Here is a 24,389-nt window from a genome sequence, read left to right on the forward strand (position 1 = left end):
TTAATAACTAGCTTCACTTCTCATACTGTTCATGCAACTTAAAATATAGTGAATACTTTTTGGGAAAAAAGGATTGAAATCATCCTCGCACATCATCTCTTCATATCCGAAACTGTTACATATATTTATCATGGTTCACTGTAGCAGGTAAACAATGTTTAAGGGACTGAGGTAATAAATATTCATGATGTCATGTGATTTTCAAACCATCCAATCAACACACTTCTACTTAGTCTTCTTTTATAATTAGAAACACATGCAAAACCTATGAATATTAAATGAATTTGAAAGGGTTTTATTGATGGGTTGAAATTCATTTCCTCATTATTTGGATAAAGTGAAGCACTACCCCATTTATATATTGATGAAGCCATTCTGAGATATATAATGGTAATGTTATATATTTGTTCTATTAAGTGTATTGTATATTATATTATTGTATATCAGGTTATTGTATATTATCATATTGTATAAATGTTGATGTATAAAATTCAGGGATTATATGGGGGAATAAATTATTTTTATTATACACTTAGTGTTTTTCTTTAAAAGTCCACCAGTCATGTCTGACTAGAGCTCTAGACTTATTAAATTTTCCAGCCTAAACCCATCTTCGCAATGTCAAGCTATTATGAACTTCGTCTTATACCTTGACTATAACAGCCAATCAGAGTCCATGCCTAAAAATACTGAAAACATGGATTATAATTTATAGACTTTCTGATGTGGGCTCTGATCAACTGTATTCGCTGCCATACAATCCAATCAAATTGCTGCATTAACAAGTGGCTATTTCAGTCAAGGTATAAGAAGAAGTTCCCAATAGCTTGACATTGTGAAGATGGTCTATACATGGAAGACATATGAAATGTCTTGATATGATTTTGTTCACAAGGACATCAGTTTATTTTAGTGCTACAGGTTGGAACAAAAAAAAATTTTTGAATTCAACTCAACTTTAATGGAATAATAAAACCAAAATATACACAAAGTAATAATATACAATATCATATACAACAAATCATAATTCAATCATACTAAATCAATTACATTAAAGGGCACCTGCATCATTTCTCTAAAATTATAACAATTTATTTAGTAAGTAAGACAATTTATACATTAAAAATTAAAATATCAGTCAGATCGTGAGTGGTTAAAATTTACAATTAAAAGTTTGACAGAAATTGAATAAATTTAAAACAAATCAAAATGGATCATAACAGAGCATCACAATACTGTTTCACAGAATATCTTACTCTGATCAAAAGAAAAGTAATGGTTGTATTGAATCATCTTATTTTTCAAATGCTTAAGGTGATAATAGAGGAGGTAGAGTGTAGGAGAGGGATTAACGATTCTAACAGTAGAGAATAGTAGCAAATTCTGTCCGCATCATGTCTGGACCTGTACCTAAGTGTGTTCACTTCTTCTATTTTCTACTGTATTGATTATTCCGCATCGTACACCAAACCGTACACCATACATCATCTATTAGCAGCTTAATACAGGTAAGTAAAAACCTTGTGACAGTCTGTGTTTGATGTGAAGGCAATAAGAAGAAGCAGTAGAGCATTGATCATAGAACATGTATTTCTAGTATGTTCAGAAGTAACGTGTCTTTGTATTTCAGTATATTAACATGATAAAACAGAAGACTTTAAACAAATTTTAATCACAAGATATTTTGTGAAACCACAGCAGTTACTCATGTTAAATAAATAATTAAAGTGATATCAAAGACATGTTCATCAGGCAAGCATTTGTTCACATATAGACTTGATCAATATGACAGAACAGTAAGAATTACTTTAGTCAAGCAACAAGATATCTGTACATTCCAGTCAGATTTAAAACAAAAACAGTTCACTTTATTTAAAGTAGTATAAGTAGAAATTGAAACTATACAAACAAAAACTTGTGTTTATTTCTACTTAAAATACCACAGGGAATAGTTTCTATTAGTATCTATTCTTCTTGAAATAAAGTTAACAGCTTGCGTTTTCTATTTTAAATTGGTCCTAGATATGCACAAATATCTTTACCTGTATCCCTTATTAACAGTGATGAAACTCTTTACCAAGAAATAAGTAACAGAATGATGATAAACCACCTGAGAGAAATAGAGACACAACTTTACATATTTCATTTTCTATAGAATCAAATTAAACTCAGCAGATTTCTTTTTTTTGCTTTTATAGTATGGTCATTATAACAAACTCAATATTTGAGACATTTTCTATGATTATATTATATGTGGACATACAGTAGGAGTTCAATGTTTTAAGCTACATGATTATTCTATCGTAGAGGAACCAGGTGTCAATTTTATAATTTAAATAGGGTATTTTAAAATTAAGCGCTCTTTTGCTGGTCTCACACTGTGGCAAATATTCTAGCAAATATGAATATTTGAATGTTGTGGTGAATTCGCCCCAAAATTGGATAGAGAATATTTTCATGCTGGTTGGTTGTCTCTCTATCTCTTGAATAGTAAGGAAGGGGACGCGGCAAAAGTTACAAACACCGTTATGAATGTTGCCAACACTTATGCACGCTTTACCAAAGTTACCAATGGCTTACCAATGCTAATACAAAATTGACAGCGAATGACCGTCTTCTTCTGAAATTTATGAAGTGCTTCCTAAATTGACCTAATGACTTATGAACGTTCTGGATCTGTTACCAACGCTTAGAGACACGGTGAAGTGTGAGCGATTGTCAAAGATTTCTATTTGTAAGCATATTCCAGCATATTCGCTACAGAGTGAGACCAGCATTAAGGAGATATATAATAGAACTATATCCATTAAATTATAACATCTTACCTTCAGTCAATAAAATATGCCATTTCAAAACAAAATAGAAAAATTTTACATATCCAACAAAATACAAGAATGTTTCAACAAATTCTTTCGATTTGGCAATGTTTAAAATAACAACAGAAACCTGAATAGAAACAGAAAAAACTTTGATAACAGAACAGAGTCAAGTATCAGCTATTTTACAAAGCTTTTAATTAGTAATTTATCACAATAGTTCAACTGAATGGGTTTCAAAAATCATTATTAATTTCTTCATCTTTTAAAGCAGTAACTATGCCTTCATAACGTCTCATTCACAGTCTAATAGAGGCATTAATTCATTTAGCTTCCATTAATCAGATTAAAATGTAGGTCTGATGTTTGGTTTCATTTTTTTTCTATGAGTAACAACACATGCCATTATATGATCTTACACAATTCTGCTTCAAATCTTGTTCTGTGTAATTTTTACCTAACAGCATCAAGTCCACTCTGTTACATGTGGTTCGATGATACAGAAGTCATCTAATACAGTTAAGTAAGCTGTAATTTGATTGGCTGAATACAAATTGACCCAGAACAGGAGATGTGTAAAAATGTTGTTAGATCATGCATGGCGAGTGGAATTGCCCACAGAATTGAGATTTGTATTTTTATTCGATTAATTTCAAAATAATTGATAAAACCCATTCAGTCTGTAAGTATTATAATTAGTTTATGATATGCCAGTATATTGAATAAATTCTAGTCACACGTACTACAGATGACGTTTCTATCCCATAATATGAATAGTACTATACAATGATACATGGTGATGTATGATTCAATTTGAGCTTTTTAATGAACAATGATAATGATACATAATGTTATTTACATCACAGGCATTAGTACAAAAATTTCCTTTCTCTCTCCCACATAGGTTTCCTTTTTCACTTTTAAATTTGCACAATTTGCCACATGAATAATGTATGAAAATGTCTAAACTTATTAAAATAATTTCTGTAACCCTAAGTCAAAAGAAGTGAGGTTTTCCTACAAATGCCTGTGTTTACATTGATGATCCTCTACCACAAAACTAAGCCCAGTTAAAAGGCAAATTTTTTCAGATGTGACGCTCCAATCATAGGGCAGTTTAAGAAAGGACCCTAAAGGGCAATCTCTGCTAGTCGCACATCTCTGTTATAAAAATTGGCCCAAATGTGACTTGACTTGTGGTTGAAGATGACAATAAAAAATAAATACAATAGAGTTTAAAATATATGACGTGGTTATTTTTAAGTTAAGCCAGTAGGGACTATACACTGATATCTTGAATAGTAAGATATCATTTTATGCATTAGAGCATAGCTTTTCCATAGCCAAACATAGCTTAGAGATTAAGAGACAGCATTTTTTGTCAATTAATATGGAAAATTGCACCTTGTCATGCTTCAAAGAGTAAAGTCTTTGAATGGCATTTAGCTATTGTAAGTACGATATATAGACATAGCTTTATGGAACAACAATCACTAGTTAAAGTTTTATACAACGTTTTTACATTATTTCTCTCATTGTCTCTGATATATGTTCCATAAAGCTGTGAAAATTAAGTGTCATTGTTTTATTTTATTTTATTTCTTGCATTGTAATATCATTAAGATTATTAACCTCCATCTACAAATAAGTTATATTGCATACCTTGAGACTAGTAATTAACTCTTATAAACTTAATCAATTCAAATCTTAATTCAAATCTTAATTCAAATACAGCTTGATATGTAAAGAGGTTTTCTAAAAATTTATGTGTTTATGGGACACTGATAGTATCAATTTACACCATTCCAATTTTCAATCAGACATCTGTGGCTCTTGCAATTCCACTTAAATTATGTGTCACTATACCAAAATATCAAAATCAATATCAATATCAATAGCAGCTTTTGGGATAATGACGTCATAAAACACTTAGTTTTAGTAGAATTGTAAGAACCACAGACGTCTGATTGAAAATAGGAATGGTGTAAATTGATGCTATAAGTGTTCCCGGATATACATAAAAAAAACTCTCTTAACAATCTCTTTATAATGAATTTGATACTAAAATAATGTTATAAGGAATGCTTTTAATAAATATTTTTATTTTTGACATTCTATTTCAAGCCATTTTAATTATCATACCATTTTATAACAATTCATTATCTTATAATTCATAGAAATAATCACATTAAAAAAATACAGAAATGTCGTAAAAAAAATAATAATGCTTCTTGACTACTTGGTTTAATGAATTCTCAAGTTTTAAAAACAAAATAAAACTGAGAAATAACAGTTGTTATGGATATAGATTTCTATTTATTATTTAAACACAACATTTCATTACACATTAATACAGGTAATATTCTCAAGTGTTTAAATAATCAATAGAAGTTAATATCCATAAAACTGTTGTTGCTTAATGTCCTGTGATACTTCTAAATGTCTTACAAGGATTATAACCTAAATCTACTAATGTTTCTTGACTATTATATTTAGAAAATCTGTTTAAAAATACAAACTAGAACTGTTTTAGTGTTTTATCAAGTAATTTCTTCATTTTATCAATAAAATTAATCCAAATAAAAATTCAAATAAAACTATCAGGGGTTCAATTATATTACAGATCATTAGTTCCTATTCACAAAACATCAAGATGGGTTTGTCATTTCAAGATTAAGATAAATGTAAACATACAGTACTTAATAACGCCCGACTGATTGAAAATATTGACCAATCAGATGTCTAGTACAAAGTAAAATTCAAAATTACAAACTTTCTGACAGCAGACTTGAATATTCAATATCATCATGGTAACATTAACAAACTCTATAAGTTCTGGCAGCATGCTCTCGAAACAATCTTAACACTAGGATGTCCTAGGGTTTTAACCTCCAACACTGTTTCTAAGATATCCTAGCACCAAGTTCGTTTCCAGAATATGTGGCCAGGGATTTGACGTTTTATTACATTTACATCCAATGATCAAAAGGTTCAACAAAGTTCAATGATATTTATAACGTAACCATGGAAATATAAAACAATTTAATACCATTAAAACATATAGCTGCAAATTTCCATGGAAACACATACACACATTCCATCAAAATATACAGCCCATGGAAACACATGTCAAAGTTTTCATAGCAACACTTTTCAAATATTCCACATTTACAACATTCACTTCCTTTTATAAACATCCACATTTAAAAATACCTGCATTTCTTCAAAAAAAAACCAATTATCAACATTACCAGTAAAAACATTTATAACAATTCGATGATTTCCATGGAAACAGAATAAAAGTTAATCAGCATGATCTTGGAATATTAATTTCACGTAACCAGGACTACCAGTTAAGGGTGAAGCACAGAAGGGACATATTGCCCGGAAGCCATGACAACCATGGGGAACAGCCACATGAGCCCAATACCTAAAAAAACCAAACAAAAGTAGATAGATTCAAAATAGCTTGCCAGGCAAGGTAACATACAACTTCAACAACTAGTGAGTGATATAGTATTTCATAGCATTTCATCTACCGATCCAACCAAAACTTCATCTTCATTTTACTTATCAATAGTTTCACTTTGATCTTTTTCTCTTTTGCAACTGTTTACTTTTGAAACAAATAACCAATAACATCACTTTTAATGGAAGTACAAAATTTAACATAGCAACAAAAAGTGATAAAAATGATAAGTTTAAGAATCCTTGATATATCTAAATACTCAGTAGCAAGTATTAGTGGATCAAATAGTATTAAAACAGTTGTTTCAATATAAAATGATATTAAGGATCTTACTTGACTGTATTTTCCGAAGCTACGTGTCCACAAGGATTAAAACAATATGTCGGATGTTCAGAATCCATGTATAAACTTAATTCACATCCCATCTGTAATTTTACAAACGGTCCAACCTACAAATATAATATCAAATTGATTAATAACATCAATAACTGTGAAAAAATATGAAAGATAAGATGTATTTTTGCCTTGCTTACGACAAGAATGGGCGTTAAGAAAATTTTTGACAAGACAGAAACAAGGTTTCTCTCAATTAAGGATAACATTTATGTCCAACTCTCAATGATGTTGCCCAAACTGTATAACAGTGTCTCAGTTTTCATCTCGTACATCAATGGCAAAAAGACTGGATTGGAATATTAACCCAGAGCGCTTTATTTCCCAGCAACAACAATCCAAATCACTACCAATCGAGCTATTTCACTGCAACAAGCTAGTATGTTTTAAGTGCTTTTCTCCTGAATCAAAAGGTTTTCAAAGCAGGGAAGATGGGACTGTAAAAAAAGGAGACATGATGGAAGAGAAATAGAATTACATGTATTTTACTTATAGTTTAACTGAAAATAAAGAAAGGAAGTGAGAGAGAAATGAATACAGATAGATTTACTTACAGTTAAACATAAAGGACAAGTTCTGGTACTCTCTGACTCTGTCACTCCCCACTGATGTTTACCATGAACATGTCCACAATGTAAATACACATATGGCTGTTTATCGTGTAAATTTAACGAACCACGTGTTGGAAGGACTAAGGTGTTCAAGCCTACTGGACATTGTGGACGTCCAGCATTTATTTCACTCACTAAATGTTCAAATTCATGTTCACTCTGTAATCAAGATAAATAGAAAGTGTTCATGAAGAAAATTCATACACTAAGAGTGCATTCTAACAATCATTAAATGGGAGGGGAGGCATATAGCGCCAACAGAATTGTCAATGGGGCTCTTAGGCAAATCTTTCCCCTATGTAAAATGATTTAAAATGTGAGGATATGGGGGCCAACGCCAAATCAGCTTTTGTTTTATGATTCAATTTTTTTTTTACAGAATTATACTTTGAAACCTTAGACTGGTTTCACCTCTAGAAAGTTAATTGTTCTTTGTTGTGCAAATATAATCCAGATCTAAACATCAGTGGTCATTGGCATAATTTAGAATGTAAATTATTTGGAACTATCCACATTTCGTTTTGATGGTATATGAACAGAAATCGAGTTTCCATTGTGAATAGTGGTACAAATGTCTAAAAAGATGTTCTATCATCTAGTAGAGGCAATATTTATTCCACTAAGTTGAAAGTTCAAAATTTGAAGAATTAAGACAAAAACTGACCGGTGCTGAAATCAATCCTAAAGCTGACCTCCATAACATGGTAGCACCACATAAATCTATCAACGTACCATCACGTAATATATTGTCTTCATCACCTATCTGAAATAATATTGATAAACTCCTGTTAATATTATGATAGGATGTTCCAGATAGTAAAGATCTATTGGAATAGATATGCTGCTAAAGCAAAATGTCTGCAGATGACGTCTACAATAATTGGTAGAAGGTCCTTAGTCATTAGATTTGCAAGATTAGGGCTACCAAGGAAATGGTTTTCACATCATTTACAAGTTGGATACTCGGAAATCTCAAACGTTTTGTTATTTCAATATCTTTCAAGATGTGGGACAACATGGCGTCATAGAGCCCTACTAATGAACTAGAAATTAGTCGTCTTTACCTGACAACCTTTTAAAGGTGAAGGTCGTGACTCTCGTAATGGAAAGACCCCTCCCCCTACGGACACCTCTCTCCATACACCCGGTTTAGAGCTAGCAGCAAATCCTCCCTGAGGTTTCATTATAAATACACCATTAGTTGTTAATCCATCTATCTCATCTCCTGAATACCACTTCACAGCCTTCTCCTGGAATGCATTAAGGATTTTTTTTGTTTTTGAGTTCATTTGATTGACAAGCTATGTAGCTATTACAAATCATCTGTCAAGAATTGCGTCTTCTTGAGTGTTTACAAGCATTATGAACATCAAGGGCAATAACTAAATATTTTTCAATTTTTTTTTATTTTCAACACTGTTATCCTTGAATGACAATCTACATTTTCATCAAGTTTTGTACAAATATGTCAAGAATTGTGCCCTTTAGAGAGCTTGACAAATGGATCGGCGAAGATGGGTGATGATATTTCAATGGTCATATAAAAACTACAGCATATAATGAAATCACTGTGGTATCGGTCATTTGCCCAATTAAAGTTTACCTATTTAAGCTGACTTCTATCTACTTACCCCTAAAAATATATTTTTGCCTGCATCGAAGCCGGCTGCTATAATACGGCAGGTATAGGGTGGATTACGATCAACAATAATACGACAAGCGAACCGTGATATTGTACTCTGGGTAACTATCTCACTATTACTTCGTACTGGACCTGGTATCGTATCCATGACAACATAATCTATAGGATTCTCAGAGGATCTTCCAATCTAAAATAAGAAATATATTTTAATTAGGATTAGTATCAAGCTATTACTTTACTATCTTTAAAGGGATTGTAAAGAGTTTTTCTTAATTTTTTATATGGGCACTGATAGCATCAATTTGCATCATTTCAATTTTTAATTAGACGTCTGTGGTTCCTGCAATTTCACTGGAACTAAATGTTTGATGATGTAACTAATCAAGAAATTTGCTTTATCATATAAGGCCGTTAGTGATGAGTAGATGAACATATAAGTAATAATTAGATCATATTAAGTGACATTTTCGTGGTTTAGAGTGGGCAGAGGAAGCTAACAAGCCCCCATCTTAACCACAAAAATGTCACTTACTATGATCTTACTTACACTAGCTGTCAGTCAAAATGTCACTTGATTGAGAAATTCTTAATGAAATTAATTTTCACTTAATACAAAATTGAGCCATTAATGATTGGATGAAAAGGTGGGTTAGGTTTTAAAGCTATGAATATAGTCTTTATGTGAACAAAATGTGTATTCAGTTCATAAACTAGTCTAATGTTTCTGTTAATCTCAGCATTGAAGAGGGAAGAGAAAATGAATGTTCAAGAGGCCTGTCGTTAGACCTTACTATAGTGGCTATATCAAAAATAAAGTTATTAAGAAACGGAAAGAAAGTTTGGTCTGATTTTAATTAGACTGGTTAACCTGATGACAGATGACAATATACCTCTAAGATAGTCAACTAAGATATTTATTCAGACAGACAGAAGAATTAAAATAACTTGTTTAGATCCGTATTTACATTGTGTGTATTTTTACTCCAGACAATAACATAAATAATACTGTCAATAGATATACTTATTCAGTCTCCAGGTATTTCAATTAGTAAAATATGGCCCATTAACTCAATATAATAAATATTCTAAATTTCTAACAGGGACATTTTGGTGTAAAACTAAGAAGTTTTTCATTATTCTTGTCAATTAAAGATGGGTTTCCTTATTTTTTAGTGTCAAATTAAGCAAACTATTTGTTAAACTTATTAAATTTGTAAATACTTCATCATATCATTATGTTCTTATTGCATATTATAAGAGTTTTAACCAATCATAAATGTCCATGTAAAGCCAGTCTGGATAAACAAAAAAAGGCTTTTTGACCTTTCTTGATCAGTCACTCATTGCTGGCAATTCTCTTCTAATTTAGTTAATAATGAATTAATTATGGACATGTGAGACAAACTGATATTTTTCTAAGTCATTAGAACCCCTCTACTTTCTATTTATCAAAGTATTAGCATTTTCATTTTAATAAATGAATATATGGGAACCCATCTTTAAAGACCAATGAAATAGACTCTTATATTTTGTCTCTATTTGGTAAAGACCAAAAATTTAGTTAATGCAGTTAAAATAAACATGTTTCATTTGAGTAACATGTAATAACTGTAATTCGACACTGATTCATTAGCTCTATCAATTAGGTTCCATCAAAGTAGGATCTAGCATTTCATTTCATTAAGTACCGACCAAAAAAATATTGGTTATAGACTTAGTTCGTTTGTTGTGTCTTTAACTTGTTTAACAAACTATTATAAAGTAGGTGTACAAATCCAAAGTGTTTCTGTCGCCAAATTAATTCAGGGACAAAAGAGAGTAATAGATCTACTTAATTTCATTAGCCTAGTAACATAATGATCAGCAAAATAGGTCAAACAAGTCTCCTTTAATCAACTCCGCATAAATAACAACAAAATCAGATAAAACTAATTTCATTAGCTTAAGATAACAAATCATTGTGTACAATGTATGAGATGTAAATCTCCATTTCATTTCGTTATCCTAATAAAGAAAATGATAACCATTATTGTTCATGAAATTTATTTCATTTTCATGAATAAACAATGTGTAAATGAAATTAATGGAGATTCACATTCTACTTTTTTGAACCTATTGGGTTAATTATGACTGGCAATGCCATGCAGTGTGCAAAGAGGGAAATTTTGTCACGACCGCTGCAGCAGCAGCCCAATCTTTTCAGTTTGCAACCTTCAAGGGATATTTAACATGCATATCCTGTAGGACTGGAGGCCTTGTTTTATTGTCGCATCTGAACGACTAGAATAAAAGCTGATCGATTGCCTGAGAGTGAGGAAGTTCAAAGAAACTCTCTATGAAAAGCACTGACCGATGTCACAAATAAAGAAATCTGCTTAAAATAAGGTGAACACTCCATTTTATTCCATTAACTTTCTACAGCAATGCCCAACCAAATAGAACAAAACTCTCATATGATTATCTTTGAGAAGAAGTGGCATGTAGAACTCGACTTCATTGTTAGCTTCATGTATATAGAAAGGACTGTAACAATAACTAATCAAGAATTTAACTCTAACACTTGCTATAAATGAAGTAGGGGAGACTGGGGAGACTGGGTCAAATCCTGTTCAAATCACTGAGACACTTTGTTCCATAGAACTTGTAGCCTACTTGTAAATTGTCAAAAGAAAGTAGGACACTTATTGATCAGTCTCTTGCTTTAAACTTCAAATTCCACAAAACCAAGCTGAATTAAATACTCTATGTCTTTATCATCAACATCAAAGCCAGATAATTAAAATCTCCAACAAAGATATTACATGAGAACTATAGTAAAATAAACAGTCTGTCTGACTCATACTTAAAGGGACAGGTGCTCCATATCTGTGGTGGATTTAAATAATCTTCAGAAGTACCAGAAATGTACAAAAATGCTGCATAATTTCTTTAAAAATACTTTAAACTAGGAATTTTACTCACTACTTCTATGGCACCTGTGATTTTCTGTATCATCCCAACCAACATTGTCCATTGACTGGTTCATACAGCCAAATCAGCAATCTAGAGCCCAATGGGTTTGACAAATTACGAGATAGCATTCTTGTCAGATGACTGGTAAATGAAGCCAAAAAAGGGTTGCTTCTAGAGCTCTAGTAAGACATGACTGGTGAATGCAGCCCAATCAACAGTCTAGAGCTCTAGTCAGACATGAGTGGTGAATGCAGCCAAATCAACAGTCTAGAACTCTAGTCAAACATGACTGGTGAATGCAGTCAAATCAACAGTCTAGAACTCTAGTCAGAAATGACTGGTGAATGCAGCCAAATCAACAGTCTAGAGCTCTAGTCAAACATGACTGGTGAATGCAGTCAAATCAAAGTCTAGAGCTGATATATGACTGGTGAATGCAGCCAAATCAACAGTCTAGAACTCTAGTCAGATATGACTGGTAAATAAAATCAAATTAACAGTCTAGAGCTGATATATGACTGGTGAATGCAGCCAAATCAACAGTCTAGAACTCTAGTCAGATATGACTGGTAAATACAATCAAATTAACAGTCTAGAGCTGATATATGACTGGTGAATGCAGCCAAATCAACAGTCTAGAACTCTAGTCAGATATGACTGACGAATGTAGCTAATGAACTGTGAACTCTAGCTAGACATGACTGGTGAAACCAACCAATTCTACAGCCATGAGATCTAATCTGTAGTCAGTAAAATTGGTAAACACGACCAAATCAACAATCCGGATCTATTCTGGCTCAGTCTCAATTCTTTCCACTACCCACCCTGTGACAGTGTCAATTGAATATTTGTCGAAGTAAGAAGATCTATTGTAGCCTATGTGTTTGTATCAATGAATGGCTAGCTGTCTCAGTGTGAGGGCTGACCACGGGACATACTGTCTATTATCACTGGAGTGTGATCAACCCCCACCCTCCTTATATCAACAAACCCTGAACAATACACAACAATTCACATCATTCCTATACAGGGTAGGAAGAGATCAAAATATTCCATGTTTCTGCACCCAAGTGGACTAATGAAGACACCATGTAAGAGAGAAAGAGAAAATCTTTTTTTTTCAAATGAATAACTGAGGTCCTGTCGACAAGTTGATCCTTGTCCACTTAAGAAAAGTTTGCCAGAACTACAGAATAACCCTAATTCTCTTCTTCATGCTATTGAATCTATCAAAGTATTTAGTACATAGGGCGTCTGTCTTCTGATTCAATTGTACCAGGGTTCCGAACCTTTTGGATTTTTCATACACCACTTTTACATTTACATGTACTTAGTACCCCCGCAGCCAGACTAATTAAAATCCTGATGCCTGTGCCTGTGCTTTCAAGAGTTGGCCCAGTGTTGGCTTTCACATCCTAATAACTAAATATACATGAAATTAATAACGGCTGAATAGTGTTCAGTCTGTAAAATGTTTTCATTAATTTTCAATTATTCCCTCAAGATTATAATTAAAAACCAAACATTCAAAACAAAGCAATAACTGTGGTCCCCAAGATCTCTTTATTTTGATAAGACATTATACCATTGGGATACAGCCTGTCTGAAACATAGACTAATTATTCTAAATATTACATGTCCAGAGAGGTAATAATTATATTCTATCATGATATACATCCCCATCTTTACACTAACAGTTACATTGTGATCTTGGCCAGTGCTTCTATGAGATTTTGATTTCAATTCTCACATCATATCGATGGTTTTCCACCTGTTTTTGTATATTTCCCCATCATAGTTTGCATGAAAACTATATCACTAGATATGAAAAGTGAAACCAGGATTGGATATCAGGCAGTCACAGGTAGTATGGAGTACAATGCTGCAAAAAATTCTCCAAGAACTCAGAGACAATGTTAGTCAAGCATGTATAGTGTAGTCATATGAGACATATATGTAGTTGGATAGATTTTTTTCATAACTTGTGACAAATCAAATGTCCCAAAGAAAAAGTGCAAATGTCCCTGTGGTTGAAAACCTACACTAAATCAAATTTAGTCTATGCCAGATCCAGCTTTGGGTATTAAATATGTTACATATTTTTAGAGATATAGTCAATATGAATTAAGCCCTGCCATAATGTTAATCAAATATTAGACAATATAATCCATTCAACTACTGCCCATTGATTAACATTTGAGCTCTGAACACATAGTTGAAAATATTTAAAATCATATTATAGTAGTATTTCACACCATCTATATAAATCATAATGAATATTTAAATGACTTAATTTTAAATTTTAAAAATAGAGAATTTCTCCTCTCAATTGAGCTAATTCAGCATGTTATGACATAAAAAAACGTATGTTATCTAAGGAAATTTTACCAAGATTGAAAAATGCAGCAATTTTTTGTCAAGAAAGGCTAAAAAGCCTAGGATTATTGTCCTCTCTGATCAACAAGAGGTATTTTCTAATAGTATTTCCCATTTTCTCAATGTATTATATTGGACCAATGAATACATATAAAGATCTGAGTTTAAAATCTGAAGAATGGCAGGTTATTTGTGCCAAAAGTCAGTACAATGTGTTGGCAGTATCTTACATTAAGAATCAGACATATGTCTTTAGTAAACGTTAAAATACACAGAGAGCTCTAGTATGCATAGGACTGACTTATGACACAAATCCCCCACCATACTTAACCAAACCTAACGCACTAATGAGAATATTTCTAATCATGTACTAGTTATATTTGACACTGTCTATTTATTCAGATAATAATGATGACAAGGCCATACAAAATAGTTCACAATGTGCAACCTGCACTGTTTACACTAATTATGTCAATACAAATACAACAGGACATAGAAATATTAAAACAGACCAAGGTTTGGTTGAGATGAAGTTTGCATTTGGATTCAAAAATCTAGCTTAAAATTGTTTATTTTTGGAAATTCTATTTCACTTGATATGATTCACACCCACAGCATTTAGTACATAACAATCCCAGAGTCAGGTATCATGTAGGTTGCATACAATGTATAATATTAAATGACAGAATTAGTATGAATGAATGAATATGTAGGTAATGGACAATATGGATGAATGAAAGAATGAATGAATTGAAGGATGAATTGATAATTGAGGATGGATATATGAATGAATAAACAAATGAATGAATGACTTAATGGATGGGGTGCAAACTTTAAACAATTGGACGAATGAATGAATGAATGAATGAATGAATGAATGAATGAATGAATGAATGAATGAATGAATGAATGAATGAATGAATGAATGAATGAATGAATGAATGAATGAATGAATGAATGAATGAATGAACTGTCAAAGGTACCGTACCTGAAACATGTCTGTATCTTCATCATTTTGATATTCCACTATAATAGCTTTATTTCTAGACAGTGTGTAGGATACTGAGTGGAGAGCTGAATCTTGAACTGCCTGAAATAATCATACAAAATATTTTATGAAAAAGGAGCTCATGACACAGGTAAAATGATTTATTTCATACTAAAGAGAGGAAAATGCACATCTCCATCAAGCAGATAACAATATCCTAGGTCAAAAAAACTTCAAAGCAATAATAACTTGGAAGCTAGAGAAAGGTCAGGCTTATACGTCTGAGAATCTGTAATGCTAATGCTATCGTTTATTTCACTGTTTGAAAGGGATAAAATACTGAATTTTTAAGAATATTGAAGTTGAAGATGATTCAAGAAAAGATGGTGATTAGTGACAGAGTATTGTCAAAAAATAACAAAGTATCGAGGTAATGTATATTACAGAAGTGGCTGCCAGATATTCTTAGTATTTATGGTTATCTAGAGATTTCTGACCCCTGGCTCTAGAAAACTGTTCAGAATACCCACCTTAGAAGACTGTGGACAGGTGACAAGATGACGCCTGAATGGTTTTACACCGTTGGCTTTAACTCGTTTATATAATATATATTTACTCTTTCTTCTACCTTTATCACCGTTTGGTAGGTGGCCATTATAACTGAAATAGAGAATGGTAATTACATGAGGTTGTGTTTTTTTACGTGCAAATTTTCGACGCCTTTCTGAGCTAACTAGGTATAAAAGATCGCACTCTTATCTCTGATCGGTAGAGAAAGATTATAACTACTGAAATATACATATTGTAATGACATGAGATGAAGTATTGTACACCTTAATTTTCAGATTTTTGATTCCTTTCTAAGCTAATGAAGAAGGCAGGGGGCAATGCAAAGGAAAGATAGTTGTTATAACTGAAATAGAAATTTTATGAAATTAAATATCCAGAGTATTTTACATCCACATTTTCGATACCTTACTGAGATAATGAAGAAGGGAAATAAACTCAAGACGTGAATATTAACTATTCATTATGTAAAAATATTCATGAGTTTCAGACATGTTTTCATATTTAAAAAACAAAATGTAAAAAAATAGCTAAGTACAAGGGTGTTGGTTAGCTAGTTTGTAGATCATGTAAAATCAAGAATTTTTATTACCTCAATCCAATTCGAGGTTTTCCTGTTAAAAGGAGACACGATAGAGCTAAGTAACAGTTTCGTACACGTTGAAGAAATAAATATTGAAGTTATTCATGCTCTAATTCTTGTTTGACTTGATCAAATGAATTATGCAGAGAATAAAGGAGGATAGAATTACATATTTATACCAAATAACATTGTCTGTTATGCTAATTGTTATGGGATTGATCAAATGATTCTAAAATTAAAGTTGAAATTGTTTTTTCACTCAAGTCCTATGAGATGAAATGAAATGAGTTTTATGTCCTACTTTTCTTCACCATGTGGGGTAATGAAGACAGATACACTCAGGAGTCTATATCATTCTAATAGAATTTGATGGAATAAAACATAGCAAGAAGAGTCGGGAAAGTTGTAAACTAGATATACCTAATGCCATTACATATGTACCGACAGTGTTAAGTTCATTAGTACATCAAGCAATAAATATAAGTCTTGTTTGCCAATGCCAACAACTTATCTACACTGTTATAATATCACGCCTTGTTATAATCTGATTATTATCTGGATCTTGGTCTATAAATTTATAGTACTAAGTACTGGTTAACCAAGCCTGAAGCAATGATCCTTAAACTGATACATAAAGTACTGAACCCCTAAATCTATGTGTGTCCAGATATATTAAGATATTTTTTAAGGAATTTTGTGATTTCCATACATTTCTAGTACTTCTGAAGACTATATACATATTTTCAAGACTCAAATCAACCCTCCAAACCCCTTTAATTTTCTCAACTGGAGATAATCTGAAATAAGAAAAGTATCCCTTTTGGGGATCATAGATTAGTTTGGGTTAGTGTTATTTACTACAAAAAGAATCCTCACTCCCCACTAATTGTCAATATCTCAATTTTGGTCATTTGGACTCGATAATTTTCACTTTAAGTGATTATGCTCCCATTCTGAAATTGATACACATAGCAAATTCAGATCTCCATTATCCATTAGTGAATGTAGTCAAAGTGAAAATGAAAGCTTTGACAGACGTTCCTTTAAGTGCATTATCTTATTTTAGCACTTTAATAGATTTTACTTTTAAAACAGATCAATGAATAAACATATCATCAATAATATATCTAACATGCAGTGTTATATCCATTATGTTTCCTTATATAATACACTAATCAAATCACATTATCACATTATACAAAGTTTTCCTAAATTAGTCATAATTTCAGTTGCTTTGAGAATATTTAGCATTATATATTGCTGTCTGTAAGAGCATGTGAAACGAGAGGTTTTTGTAACTTGTTAAGTGTACTGGGGACAATGATAGCATCACTTTGCACCATTACAATTCTGTGGCTCTTTCAATTACACTAAAACTAATCATTTCAGACAGCCATATTCAACATTTATAATGAGATTATTTATGGATTACAACCACTTCATTTCTTTAACATGACCTTCCAACAAGATTCTACAGACATCTCCATCAGCCATTGTAAATACATTTCCATCCATACATATTTTTACAATGTATTTCAATTCAGTTTTACAAAAGGACAGACAAATTTTGTTTGATTTGCAACCAAATCTATGCAAGAAATTTCCTCTCATGTATTGTAATATTTGTTTAAATAATTGGAGACAATACTAGAAATACAAGTTATTCTAGGAATGAAGAGACAGGGATACCTTATGGAGACATGTTAGTTGAATGTGACATGAGGATGTATTTGATTTCAACTTGTTACTTGACCCAGGTGGGATATGTGTTGATCAATAGACAGTATAGAAACCAAATATTGTCTTAACTTGCCTCAAATAAACAAGACAGTTGGAGTCTTCAGTTTAAAATGAAGGTGGAAGTCCAGGCTTTGAAAGTCAATGAAGGGATGGGGGATAGGGGATGGGGTTTTTGGTGAGAATAAAGAGGGATAGCCAGTAACTTCATGTATCCTATAACAAATCAACATTGTCTTAAAGGGATTGCAAAGAGGTTTTCATGTGTATCGGGGACACTGATAGCATCAATTTACACCATTCTCATTTTCAATCAGACGTCTGTGGTTCCTGCAAATCCACTTAAACTAAGCGTTTGATGACATCACTTATCACATATGATTTCGCGATTAGTGATGCCATAATATGCTTAGTTAAAGTGGAATTGCAGGAACCACAGACGTCTGCTTGAAAATGGAAAAAAGCTTTGTCACCGCTTGAGATGATTTGTAAGTTATCCATAATCCTCAAAACAACTCCATTTTTAATAGTGAATGGTTTTGATTGAAAATAGAATCATAACGTTAATCAGACATAAGAAAAGATCTCAAATTGATGAAGTATCTGATACACAAGATACTAATAAAAATATCTCGTTATGTTTAATCAACCTGAAAAATTATACAACTTAATTCAGTCATAAGCTTAAAACATGACCAGTAAATGAACTTTTAAAACAAGTCCAACAAGGTAAATTAAGAAATTAATCAAGGCGTATAGGACTAATGAAGATGTGAATATTCCTATCAAGAAACCTTTAAATTAAACATTCTATTTGAGGTAAAAATTGAATTTGAATAAATCAATGTAAGTCTCCCGATTTCCCCTTGTCAGTCATGCATGTAAGAGGGACTGACATTGAAAAATTTTCCTCATTGCACCATGCATGGCATTGCCCGTCTTCATTAGCCCACATGGTGCAGAAAAGTAGGACGTGAAAATTCATTTCATTTCATATACTCTTTATTGGGATAATGAGAACTGGCTATTGAAGACTGGTAGAGTTCTCTAGCTAGATGGTATTATGCAAATCAAAGAAGTTCTACATCCTACAGATCTACACCTTGGTGAGCTAATGCAGACCAGGCTCTGTTCAATTTTCTCAACCTAGACGATATCATGCATATCAAAGAATTTCTACATCTCACTAATCTACACCTTTTTGAGCTAATGAAGAAAGGGCAATGTTCGGGTCTCTCTTTTAAGACAATCAAATCAAAGAAGTTTAAGTCCTTCTATCAGGTAAATGAAGGTGTGCCTGCTGTTCTGGATACTCTCCAGATTGATAAAGAAAGAGCAAATCATTTAAAAGATTCGAGCCCTACAACTTGGAGAAGAAAGGTCTTCAGTATTCAATGTGTTCAAACTAGATGAATAAATGATATAAATCAATGAAGTATGAAGAAGTAGATTATGATTTGTAATCAAGTATTAACCTGATATATAAAGATTAAAGAGACAAGCTAATATTACTCTATTAATCATTATATAATATATTAATATACATATCAACTTTTGATTAATAGTGGATGAGGTTAAAGTCATTCTCGTTAATATGCTAACCTGGAAATTTCATTTTGTGTTTTTTCAGACAACACATCTTGTCATCTCCTGTTCTTGGCTATTTAATATTCAGTCAATAAATCATTTGTTTAAAAGATTTCCTTAAAGGTATTGTAAAGAGGTTTTCTAAGCTTTTTATGAGTATAAAACGTCGGAATGAAAATTGGAATAGTGCAAATTGATGCCATCAGTGTCCAGGATATACAAAATAAGTTTAGAGAACCGAGATTTACAATCCCTTTAATTCAGGAATGTGGAATAATTCAACAAATTACAAAGGAAGAATATAGTACTGGTGCTGGTATTAATATTTCATTTTTTTATGGGTGACTCAACTTTTCATCCATGATCTGAGAAGATTAATACAGTTTACTTTATTGACACCAAAGAGAAATTATCACAATATTGATCCTAAAATAAACTAAGTGGTATGATTTATGACTCATCAGCCATGGATTGACATACCAAGTTATCAAACTGACATCAGGTGTTCCAGAAGGGTGAACAAACTAATTCTCCCAAGCAGTAGACTCCATTGTAATTACAGTTCGTGAACCTTGAATTAACCACTATTATTTAGACTATAGAAAGCAGTAAACTGATATTACAGTAGAGAAACTCATAGTAACCAATATTTAAAGACTAGACAGAAGAGAAGGTATAAGAAAACACAAGACAATATTATGGAATATAACACACTTCTTTAATAAGGTTGGGCACATAACGTTTCAACACAATATACACGTGTCGTCATCAGAAGTAATGGCAAGAGAATAAACTGGTTATAAGAGATTAGATTATAAATATGATCTGTATAATTATAGTACACAAATATTATACTATGTATTAATCTCTTAACCTCGACTTGGAAGTCATGTTAGACCTTATAACCTTCACTGAAATGACATAAGAGCTTATTGAACATTCTTGACATGGACAATATATTGGAATTTCTTGTATTATGGAGTGAAAGCCGACACCGGCTGACTCTCGAAAGCATTGGCACAGGCATCCAAATTTTTCCTACCATGAAAAGGATTTGATCCCACAGCACCTAATCACCTAGCAGATGACAGTCCACCTCGCTACCGACTGAGCTATTCCACTGACATTTTTAGGCTTCCATTGAATTGAAATTGAATTGCTTAACTTTTTTAACCTTTAGGAATTCAGAATAATTAAAGTTATAACCACAAGTATATCCTATTTCATTAATTTTTGGACAATCTTAATCCAAATCGTTCTATTCAGTCAGGCTATATTCTCAGACATAAAAAAGATTGCAGGTAAAATTAAGAGAAAATCGAACAGATTTATAGGGTGGAGGGGGGTAATGCAATCCTTCAGAAATCTTGAATGGTGTAATAGAAAAATAGAATAGAAAAGGTTGAAAACCCCCGCTTCAATGAAATATCACCTTAAAGGTATGACTACTCACCCTAATACTATTAATTCACCATATTTGATAGGTTGGCAGTCAGGTTGGTACTGAACACAGGTGGTCTTACTATCTGTACCTGGAGGGTGATGACTAGCTTGAACTAAGTTTTCTCCCAGCACAAAATCATCAGGAGGCCTGCAAGAATGTAAGAAAGAAACCTGTTTGAAATGAAATAATTTGAGTTTTATTTCCTATTTTTCTGTGCCTGAAAGAAACATGTTGGAATATCAGCTATAAATGCCTGATATATTGCGTTCATGGACAGGATGATAGAAAATTAAGAAAATCTGTTACCAGTACTAAAACCCCAATTTACATCTGATTTGAAAACAGAAACCACCATTTCTTTCAAAATTTGCTAGATCTGGAGATTCTTATTGGATTAGCTTAAGTACAGAGTTTTATTCAGAACAAAAACTATGTAGGCATGTGCATTTTATTTTCTTATGAATTTCTGATTTATTATAATTATTTCTGACTTAAAAATTCTGTTGATAAAACAGAGAATCGCCAAACTCTCTCAATTATACTGAACCTTTATCCATGTCAACTATTATTTAACAGTTCCTACATAATCAAGCATGATAACAGAAAAATTAGTTTATGACCAAGCTTGGTGCACTTAAATGTTTAATAATAATAATAATAATAATAGCCTTATCGATTTCTGATCTGAATTCTCAACATACTAAATTTTCATTCTCAAAATATTTCATTGGACTGAATACAGTAAAAAATTCCACAAAATCATCAGTAGTAGAATACAGTCATTAATAACAGGTTAATCAGTACTCAATAGTCAATTATCAACACCCCCACTTCTACTACCAATCCATACTAATTAATTCCATATTAAACAATTAACCTAATTTGTTGAAGATTTGATTTCCTGACAAGAGCATTCAGTAGCAATATCAAATTCCCATGTGTATGATTTGTGACCCTTTGTCAGCTTAATAAGCCACATGGGAAATATTACACCCTTTGTTGTAAACTATCATTATGTGGCACTGGCACATTTTTCCATTCATGGATTGATCTAATGAGATTGATAGCCGTAGGCTAATCCCAAATCTCATGCCATTACTTTTTTCTTTTTAAAAATGACCCATTATAATATTTGATTAAGTTCAGAAACCTCTATTGCGGCATTAATGGCATCAAATTATTTTTAAGTTGATTTTTAAATTCATTAAACTTTTCTTAATCAAATAAAATTCATAAAATGCAGTGATTAGAAAATAGTAAGCTTTAAAATGTAGACTGTAGTACTACAGATGCTGGTAATCACACTTTAGAGTCAAGTCGTAAATCATAAAATGACAAATTGACAGTGCGACCAGCTACATTTCATTCATTCATCAGAAACAAAACAAAGAAAAGATTTTATAACTCACTTTTTCTTTGTGTCCGGCATTTTTGTGATTAAATAGAGTACTCATGAAATAATCCTGGGCCTGAAAAGTTACATTTCCACTAGTTTTCACGTTTTCTTTCACAAATGATGAACGATAGAACAGAATAAAAACATTTGGGTTCAATCCAAAACCGGAAACGGAAGTTGTGAATTGTTGACAGAGGGCGCTTTTTGTTTTGACAGGAAGTTCTCAAATTATTGCAAAATATATTTTTTTCCTGAACTTATTTCGTCTGAAATCACGTTCAAAACCCTCAAAAGAAAATGGATTTGTTGAAATTATTCACTGGACAAAATGGAGACTTTTTACAGGATCTCGGAACTCTGAACTTTATCAATTCTGGAGACAAAGAGATGCTGCAGAGAGTGACTGGTGCCCGAGTGGCTGCCTATGTTTTTGATAAGTTGACAAATGAACAAGAAATAGAAGCCTTGAGAACAGCAACAATTTTAAGTATTTCGAAATATGTGAAGGACCACCCTAAAGCCTCAAAAGAAGAAATGGTGAAAGAAATTGGAAAACAAATTTATGAATTTCAAAAGAAGATCGAAAGTTTGTGAAGTGACAGAAGTCAAAATTTTCATTCATTGATTGACTCAGTGATCATTAGAACAATGTTGGATTACAAATGTCAAAATGACCTTGGAGAACATTTTTAGACAACTTCAATAGTTAATCTTATTCACTTGATTTACATTCATAAGACCAATTGTTTTAGTTTGGAAAGTGATAAATTCAGAATAAAAATTAAAACGATTATTGAAATGACCAAAGTATCTCTTTTCTTGTCTTTACTGTATAGTGTATGTATAATCAAAAGACCATGTATAATGAGGTGGTCAATCAAGTCACAGCCCTCTAAATTCATCCAGCATTTCAAGACAATTAGCCTACTTTTTAAGGATTTTACATCAAAAACAATGCTGGCAGTAAGCTTAAAAGTCACATCCTAAAAACAGTGTTTATGTTTTATGTAGAAGTAGCCTATCTGACTTTCATGATATAAAACCTTTTTTTATTTCAACATATATGTAAATTCTGTTTTATTATTATGCCTGTTTTTGTTTTTAATGTATTATAATAAAATAATTTTGTTTTTAAACCTGATTGGTTTATTTGGTCAACTAATTTGGAAACCAATCGAAAGGATGTTGCAACAAGAACAGCTTTGTTCAATTTTTGTAATGTGCTAGTATTGGCCTACTTCAATTAATGTTGAAAGAATATTGGTTGAGGTCTAATAAGCTAATATCTATTTCATTTGAAATGGCCAGTAGATATTAGACAAAGGCAACCCCATAACCCCCAAAAATGTTCTTTTGATTGCATTGTGCATTGTTTCATATTGACAATCTTTAATCTGTGCGACAAGCAAATATAAGGGCAAGAAAAGTACAGCTCATGAGAATATCACAGTTTTAATCAGGCATATAATAAATAATCACGATACAGAAAGACATAGGTCTAAATGGTTATTAATTTCAACAGTGGACACTTCCATTTGACAGACTGGACAATTAGCCATTGGGACTGCCTCGACTGTATTCATTGCACTGTTTGGTACATATGAACTACTAGTTTGAGTTTGGGTAGTAAAGAAATCAGTTATTGATCGCGATGAAGTGATAGGACTTGATTTCTTGTGTGGGCTTTTAGATGCTCTAGATGTCGGTGATTTTATAATGGGTAATTCAGAGCTATAAGGCACATGTTTGTCCACAAAATTTGAGTTTGAATGCATGGAATTTCCCTGAGTTCTATCACTGAAATCTTGAGATTTCCTGGAAGTAGATG

The 24,389-nt window shown here is 32.1% G+C and overlaps 2 protein-coding genes across 2 annotated transcripts; one reads left to right on the forward strand and one right to left on the reverse strand.

Annotated features, from left to right (window-relative positions):
• Positions 1-6,119: 6,119 nt before the first annotated feature.
• Positions 6,120-21,218, reverse strand: LOTGIDRAFT_115963 (hypothetical protein; the record flags this gene model as incomplete). Its single annotated transcript, XM_009054560.1, has 9 exons — positions 6,120-6,246; positions 6,619-6,734; positions 7,233-7,448; positions 7,954-8,052; positions 8,354-8,539; positions 8,921-9,118; positions 15,248-15,349; positions 15,778-15,907; positions 21,175-21,218. Coding segments are annotated over 9 exons (1,218 nt in total), but the record flags the coding sequence as incomplete, so codon positions are not given.
• A 1,460-nt stretch (positions 21,219-22,678) lies between these two features.
• On the forward strand, positions 22,679-23,622 carry LOTGIDRAFT_214570 (hypothetical protein). Its single transcript, XM_009054561.1, has one exon. It carries the CDS (start codon positions 22,859-22,861, stop codon positions 23,153-23,155), a length of 297 nt encoding a protein of 98 aa, XP_009052809.1. The 5' UTR covers positions 22,679-22,858; the 3' UTR covers positions 23,156-23,622.
• The last annotated feature ends 767 nt before the right edge of the window (positions 23,623-24,389 follow it).

This window comes from Lottia gigantea (assembly GCF_000327385.1).
Source record: "Lottia gigantea unplaced genomic scaffold LOTGIsca_22, whole genome shotgun sequence".
NCBI classification, from domain to species: Eukaryota; Metazoa; Mollusca; class Gastropoda; family Lottiidae; genus Lottia; species Lottia gigantea.